The sequence below is a fragment of the Eubalaena glacialis genome, chromosome 10 (assembly GCF_028564815.1).
Source record: "Eubalaena glacialis isolate mEubGla1 chromosome 10, mEubGla1.1.hap2.+ XY, whole genome shotgun sequence".
NCBI lineage: Eukaryota > Metazoa > Chordata > Mammalia > Artiodactyla > Balaenidae > Eubalaena > Eubalaena glacialis.
Window position 1 is genome coordinate 83360430 of NC_083725.1, and position 8128 is coordinate 83368557.

The 8128-nt window shown below is 46.3% G+C and overlaps 1 protein-coding gene across 1 annotated transcript; it reads left to right on the top strand.

Annotated features, from left to right (window-relative positions):
* The first annotated feature begins 4899 nt into the window (after nucleotides 1–4899).
* LOC133098636 (serum amyloid A-2 protein) lies at nucleotides 4900–8122 on the top strand. The gene is made up of 4 exons (XM_061201513.1): nucleotides 4900–4988; nucleotides 5308–5399; nucleotides 7301–7439; nucleotides 7830–8122. The coding sequence occupies exons 1-4, from the start codon at nucleotides 4984–4986 to the stop codon at nucleotides 7990–7992; spliced, it is 399 nt and encodes a 132-aa protein (XP_061057496.1). The 5' UTR covers nucleotides 4900–4983; the 3' UTR covers nucleotides 7993–8122.
* Nucleotides 8123–8128: the final 6 nt, after the last annotated feature.

Sequence of the window (8128 nt, forward strand, 5' to 3'; positions counted from 1 at the left end):
GGGAGTATACCTTACCTACTCTCTCTAACCTCTCTTTCCTACCCTGCTCCTTTGTTGTTCTATTCTCTCTAGAACTTCTGTTAATAGGAGGAGGGGGAGATCAGAAAGGCAACCCCATTGTTTCATTTTACAGTCCTTTTGGACTTTGGAGTTGGGGGCAGTTCTACTGGCTTATGAGTATCAGCCCTCCACAGCACAGCACTGCACACTCAGCCCAAAGCAGTAAATGATCCCAGCCTGCTGTCACTAAACAATATGCTAAACCACTATTTCCTTTACCCCTGTCATCCTGTCCCTTCTTTCACTTAACAAAAACTAATTGCTCTATGGGTCAGCCTCAGACCTCTTTACATTCTACCTGCCCTTCCTCTGAGCCCTGGGTGAGACGGCTCTGTGGTGAGTACTCCCCTTTATCTTTGCCTATTTCTTTTCCCTGTTAGAAAAACCTGAAACTTGCCTTTCCCATGTCGATTCCACTTTATTGTCACCTTCTCCCCTGGGGTACACCTCCTGCAATTCCAGAACAATAGAATGGGGAAGAGGGGGGTCTCCATCCTCTTTTTACTCTACTGCCATTTCCGCAGAATTTACCCCCGATGCTCTTTGGAGTGTCTTCTCCTAAGTCCCTGTCAAATTCTTTACTGCTCTCTCTCCAGACCAATGTTCTCTACACAAGTGATTTCCAAAACAGGGATATTTTGAAACACAGGCATTCAAACTTGCTGAATCAGAACCTTCAAGATTCTGGCCCATGACTCTGCATTCTTCAGACGCCCACAGGATGCTTCTGAAATAGACAATCTGATTAGCAATATTTAGGGGCAAAGCATGTCTCTATTATATTTGCTGATAGATCTCCCCAGTCCTCTCCCACCTTCCTGGAAAATTTCCTCATGTCACTTACAACCCTCATTTCAACATATTTGCTGCCAACACTCTTAGTGACATTAATTATGTTGTTGAACCTTCTTGCATCCTGAAATTTAAGATCTTGCTCTTCCCAAAGCCCCAATATGCAAATATCTGGGAAAAGAATGTTCCAGATGAAAGGAATAAATAACTAAGCCCCTGGGGTGAAATGTGCCTGGAGTGTTTAAAGATCAGGGAGGAGACCAGTGTGGTGGATGGAGGGAAAGGAGTGAGAGGAGAGACATAGGCCATGAGGTGTGAGTGAGACAGAGCAGAGTATTGTAAGCCATTGCAGAGCTTTGGCTTCAGCTATGGGTAAAACTGAGATCCTCTTGAGCAGAGAGCGACATGATTTGCCTTGTGTTTTAACAGTCTGGTTGCTGTATTGAGAAGAGACTAGTTGGGAGCCAGGGTGGAAATATGGAAGCCAGTTAGGGATTCATCACAATAATCTAGATGACGGTGCAGAATAATGAGATGGAAGCTGTAGAGGTGGTGAGAAGTGTTTGCTTTCTGGATATATTTTTTTGACAGTAAGTTCAGCCATTCAAGTAGGCTGGGTTTTCACTGCATATAAACAATGTCCATATTCATCTCTAAATGACTGATACTACACAGTACACATCATTTCAAAGCTTTTTCATTCTTCTTAACTTCCAAACTCTACCTACACACGACCTCTAACAGTCTCCTCCTTCATTCACTCATTGATTCATTCAATCAATAAAAAGAACCTGTTATAGTTGGGGTGCTGTGCTAGGTGTTAGAGATATAGCAGATTGTCAATAAGTCAGACAAGGTTCTTACCCCTGGGTTTTGTGCACTGTGGTGCCAAACTCAGAAATGCAAACAGGTAGAGAGTGATGAGTCCTGTGACAGGTAAAGACAGGTGTTCCTGGTTTCCCTCAGTTCTCTATCCTCCATCTCAAAATACATCTTCCTCATCCTCTCTCCTTTCCTTCCCTTATCAGAGAAAGACCTGCTCCTACTACACCTGGGCAACCACATCCTTAGTGGTTCTGTGGACTCTTGGACCTTGGAGTATCTGTTATGCCCATCTTTCACTCTCAGTCACTCTCCCTTTGTTAACTCTCTCCCTCTATACTTTAACCCTCCCTCATCTTTAAATGAATTCTCCTTTGACCTTTGCATGTATTAATTCATCCAATAATTCAACTAGTATTTAATGAGTGGTGATATCCAATTCCCCACTTACTTCAAGTCTACACTTTGGCAACTGAATGTGGTCTGAGAAAAACACACAACCACAGTGACTAGTCTCACTTTCAATTCATGGTCATTAACCTCGAGCTGCCTTGCAATCTGACTACACTTCCTCAGTTCATTCCCTGTGCCGTTCTCCTAGATGATGATTTTTCACTTTTCTCCTGAAACTTCCAACACCTATTCCTCCTCCATCCTCCTCTCAGTTGATGACTTTGCTCCATATTTCACTGAAAAATAGAAGCAATCAGAAATGAACTTCCAGGGCTTCCCTGGTGGTGCAATTGTTGGGAGTCCACCTGTCAATGCAGAGGACACAGGTTCAAGCCCTGGTCTGGGAGGATCCCACATGCCACGGAGTGACTAAGCCTGTGTGTCACGACTACTGAGCCCATGTGCCACAACTACTGAAGCCTGCGCGCCTAGAGCCAGCGCTCTGCAACAAGAGAAGCCACCACAATGAGAAGCTCGCGCACTGCAACGAAGAGTAACCCCTTTTCACTGCAACCAGAGAAAAGCCAGCGCACAGCAATGAAGACCCAATGCAGCCAAAAATAAAATAAATAAAATAAAATAAATAAATTTATTTTAAAAAAAAAGAAATGAACTTCCACAAGGTCCCACCACCAAATCCACTGACTCACTTGCATTTATTCCCAGATACTCTGCTATCTCTCTGGTATGTGATATGTGTGATGTGTGTCAATATCACTACCTAAGGCCACCCTTAGGTTTAGACCCTGCAGACAACAGTGATGCCCATTGCTAGAGTGATCAAGACACATTAAACATTAATATCTATTCAAAAATTTAACTGCAAACACAGTCTCATATTATCAGGGTGATAAAAAGTAAAGGCAATATAAACAGACGTCCATTTAACATGTTTGTGTGTGCGTGTGTGTGTGTTTCAATAATTGCATCATCTATAGCTTCAGACCATTGTTTACAACCATCTGTATACAGAATTTCCAGTGCCAGGTAGAAAGGACTGTCACCCAGCTCCTTGAATTTGGACAGAGATTAATCTTAGATGTGTATTTTTTAAGTTATTCTGTCGCCAATATTCCTGTATATTTTATTATACAAAAATTATTGGCATTATCTTTAAAAATTTTTTAATTTTTAAAATTTACGGTGCATATTTGTTGCAGTATAGGAAGAAAACAGAATTTGTGTTCACCTTTCTAGAGTATTAGTGTGGATTTCACACAAGACACCAACTAATGGGCTCATTAATTATTAAAAAATTAGGCAATTGGTATTTTGTTTTATATTGTGTAGATATCATTGATAGATTGTTAAACAGGTGTTCGAGTATTTCTGATATTATTTGTAAAAATTGGCTAGGGAGGGATTATTATTTTTTCTCTTGTAATATAATTGATATTCAAAAATTTGCTACCCTTGACCCCCAAAAAACCACTGCTCCGCAACACACTGTCAGGAATGGATTAGATTTAGATAATGAGGGATGTCACTATTTGTGTTATATACTTATTGATTAATCACTACAACATAAACACCATGTGGCTAGAGACATCCAGCACCCAGGTGAGTGCTGGCATGTAGGGACAGCTCAGCAAGTAACTGTAGAATGAGTAAAGTAATGAAAGAGTGCCTGTTATTTACCAGATAGCATGATAAGCACTATATGTACAAAGGTGACAAGACAGACATGGTTTGTGTTAATTTAAATTTAAATTGGTCCTTGGAAGAGGTTTTTTAAAATAGTCCTATAAGGCAACTGGACTTGAGAAATTGTTTGCATTTCTTGTACTTTTTAATCTCCAGGTTAGGATGAGGCACAAGGGATTTTCCCTTGAGAGTTGAAAGCTCTGTTCATACATACACAGGCCTCATCTGCTGGGATGACCCTGCTGATATTTTTGACTCACAGTGACACCCCACACACACCCCTACCAGGAAAATACAGCAGACACCTCCACCATTCCCCTAACTAGGAGCCTGGCACTTCCCCAGTTGGGCTGCCATTTTCCATAACAGCTGTTACACCCCTCTGTCCTATTAGAGGTTTCTTAGAGTTTACACACTAGCCTCTTGCACCAAAACACTCTCACTCCCACTATGATGCATCTCCAGGATGCAGGAACTAGCAGGAACTCCCCTCTACTAGGATTACCTCCATCTCAAGAGCCAGCTTAGATAATACACCTCCTGTTGGCTAGGAGGTTGAGAGGGCTCTCTATTGCCTTGGAGCTGAAAACTCAGCATAGGCACACAGAGTGGTGGAAAGTGCTCAGGGCACACATGTGATTCGGTGGGGCTGGACTGTCAGTTCTGAAGCTCAAGAATTTGGACATGAGCTCAAAGGATTTAATTTCTGACACATCTGCTGTCTGGTCCAGAAGGGACCATCCTGAGGAAACGACCAGGAAAGCAAGGTCCAGGCTGAAGGAGCATCCTCTAACCGCATACCTTCCAGCAGCCGGGGGACCTCCATCCTGGAGCTCCACATCCTCTTCTCCGCAGCCTGGGTGGCCCGGGCCTCAGCCCCTCCACCCCTGACAGTGGCCACCAGGCAGAACAGGACTTCCTATTTTCTCAGGGTTGCACAATGAGGAAAATGACCTGTGGATGAGGACAGCCATTGGATTCCAGTAAGTTACCCTTTGCAGTTTTGTAGGAGAAATGACCTGCAGGGACTCTCCCCCAGGCACCAGTCCAGCTTTCCTTCTCACCCCATGACCCCAGCAGGGATGGCTCAGTATAAATACAGCCACCTGTCCCCAGCAGGTCTGCTCCACCGGTTTCAGGTGAGAAACTTCTCCAAGGAGTGATTTCTTTGAAAACACTTACTTTAATTCTTCTGTTTTGTATTTGTCCTGTATGAGGTGAGTGCTGGCAGAGTGGTGCAAGGGAAATGCTTTTTGATTATTTACAGGCTGCTTTAGCAAGGCACGACTAGGCCCCAGCTGCCCTCTTCTTCCACCTTGGGGACCTCTTAGACAGTCTCGGGTTCAGGGTTGGTGGGTTCAGCACTGAGGGCTAGCGGCTCCGAGTGAGGTCCTACTGCAATGTTCCCTAGGAGGACCGCTGAGAGTCTAATGAGAACAAATGGAAAAGAACAGACGGGCTCTCCTTGACATACAAATCCCAAAGTGGGTGTGCAAGGCTTGTCCGTGTCTCCCTGACCCTCTCCTTTCATTTCAGCACAATGAAGCTTTTCACAGGCCTCATTCTCTGCTCCTTGGTGCTGGGAGTCCACAGCCGATGGTTTTCCTTCCTTGGTGAGGCTTATGAAGGTAAGGCTGGTGGAGGGGGGATGGCACCCAAGGGCCTCTGGGATTCACCCTGAGCACTCTTAAGGGTTGGAGCTACTGTCTTAGGCAGTGGTGCCCTATGTGGTAGAAGGTGCCAGGTGTTTGGGGAGCTTTTATTCAGACAGATTGAAAACCACAGGATTTATGTCAGTTACTAGAGAAAGAACAATCATCATTCCCAGCTGAAATGGAAGTTTGACTGGAAGACATAAAATAAGTCTTGAAATGGTACAGCATTTCCCTCAGACCAATTGCATGAAGTAGGATGAAAGCTATCCATCTATTTCCCTTCTCTTCTTCTCTCCCTCCATCCATTTCTCCCTTCCTCCCTCCCTTTCTCTCTTCCTTCCTTCCTTCCACTCTTCTTCTTCTCTTCCTTCTTACCTTCCATTTCCTAATTGGATAATTCAGGGACCTTCAGCTTAGCTCTTGCTCCTGCTTCCTATACTCAGTGACACTGTCCCTGGTTTAGTCTGTTTCCCACCCTTTTCTAGCCTTTTAACTGACAAAAAAAAACCGTGTGCGACCGTGGGGGGAACCTAATAACATATATCAAGCTTCCAGTAGGAACTCGGCCCTTACATGCACTTCAGGGTGACCAACTCTCCTGCTTTGCCCAGGTCTGAGGAGTTTTCCAGGACACTTTCAACGCTAACTGGGGCAGTTCCAGGAAAACAGGGGCAGTTCTGATTAGGCTGGGACAGTTGGTCACCTACTTACTTGCAGAATATCTCCGTGAGGGAGGCATCTTCCCCCATCTGAAGGGGAGAAAACCGAGGCTTAGAGCAGCCGAGTCCGTTGCCCAGGGACTAAGTGCCAGTCAACAGGTGGCAGGACAGAAGTTTGAACCCAGCTGTGCATGAGGCCAAAGCTCTTGCTGGGTAGACTTGTCCCAGTACCACTTTCTCAAGCTGAGGGCTTATCAATCTCAGCTGCATGTTGGATTCACCTGGGGAGCAATGAAAACTATTGATGCCTGAGACCCACCCCAGAGAGTGCGAGGTAATTGGCCTGGGGTGTGAGGTAGGTCTCATGGGACTTTCAGTACCTCCCCAGCTGATTGGAAAGTGTACCCAGGCTGAGGAAAAGACCCACTGCTCGAGGGCTTGCTTCCTCAAGCAGCCCACATCATCAATACCGTCCACTAGAAAGTTCTCAAGATGCCATTCACATGCCTAACAGGCAGGGGAATCAAGTCACAATTAGCGCATTCGCGCAGCAGGAATACATTTCTTAGGCGTCAGGGCAGAGGTGCTGCATGTCTGCCCCTTTCTCAGAATCTGTCTTCCATGTCACCTCCTCACTCACCCAAGTCCCCTGGATCTTATCCTATGCAGCTTCCTTTTATAACAGTGGTTCGGGGCCAAGGCAATTTTGTGTCCTGGAGATACTTGGCAATGTTTGGAAACATTTTTGGTTGTCACACTTGGGGAATAGGTTGCCCATTAGTGGGTAGAAGTCAGGGATGCTGTTAAACGTGTTACAATACCCAGGACAGCCCTGAACAACAAAGAATTATCTGGCTTAAAATTTCAATAGTATGAAGCTGAGGAATCCTGCCCTATAATGATAGCTCCCTTCTCTCCTTTAAACATATCACATAGAGCCCTAAGTGAGATGCAGTCCAGAGACAGCATCATAGGGGCCAGACAACCAGGTCCAACACAGCTGTGCCCCTCCCCCCATAACGACTCTCATTCGAGTTACCAGGAGCAGGAAACTAGGCACAAAGAATGCTCTTCTCAACCTATGGCACTCATGGTGCTATAGCCACAGGATGAAACTGAGTCAGTGGAAGATTTTTCATTCCTTGATTCTTCTCTAAGGTGTGTCACAGTTTTCTGTCCACCTGATAATCCTTTCTCTATATGCATTCCTCCCAGGGGCTAAAGACATGTGGAGAGCCTACTCTGACATGAGAGAAGCCAATTACAAAAATTCAGACAAGTACTTCCACGCCCGGGGCAACCGTGACGCTGCCGAAAGGGGACCTGGGGGCGTCTGGGCTGCTAAAGTGATCAGGTACCAGGGGCCCTGAGGATGCAGGGATGGGTGTGAGAGCCTCGGACAGCCAGGAGGGGCCAAGCCCTGGAGAACTTCCTGTAGGGCTGTGGCCTCTCCTCCTCTTATCCACCCTCACCCTCTGTGTCCTGTGTGGGGTCTGAGTGGCTGAAGAGCAGAGCAAGGCTGGTGGGACAGACGATTCCCAAGCCTCCCCCATGGGTGCTGTTCACCCAGCATAAGGGGACCCGCAGGGCTGAGGTGTGCTGAGCCCGGGCAGCCTCAGGCTTCATCCCCTCTTTCCTAGCTCCTGTCAGAGTCCTTGATTCCTTGGAAAGAGGAGAGATGGGGAGGGTGGGCTGTTGCTCGTCAGCCCTGGAGTAATCCCCTACCTGCCCTCCTCCATTCCAGCGATGCCAGAGAGAGTATTCCGAGAGTCACAGACTTTTTTAAACATGGAGACAGTGGCCACGGACTGGAGGACTCGAGGGCCGACCAGGCTGCCAATGAATGGGGCCGGAGCGGCAAAGACCCCAATCACTTCAGACCTGCCGGCCTGCCCGACAAGTACTGAGCTGCCTCTCACTCTGCTCAGGAGACGACGGGGCTGTGAGCCCCCAAGGGCAGGGACGCTGAGCTAGTGAGTCCTCTGTCCACAGACACCAGCAGATCTAATAAATGCTTAAGAGATTGAATGTTGAAAACTGTGT

Excerpts from the sequence above, each read along its gene's own strand:
- LOC133098636 (XM_061201513.1), top strand. Across the intron at positions 5,400-7,300 it reads CCTTGGTGAGGCTTATGAAG|GGGCTAAAGACATGTGGAGA; the intron begins GTAAGGCTGGTG and ends CATTCCTCCCAG. Across the intron at positions 7,440-7,829 it reads TGGGCTGCTAAAGTGATCAG|CGATGCCAGAGAGAGTATTC; the intron begins GTACCAGGGGCC and ends CCTCCATTCCAG.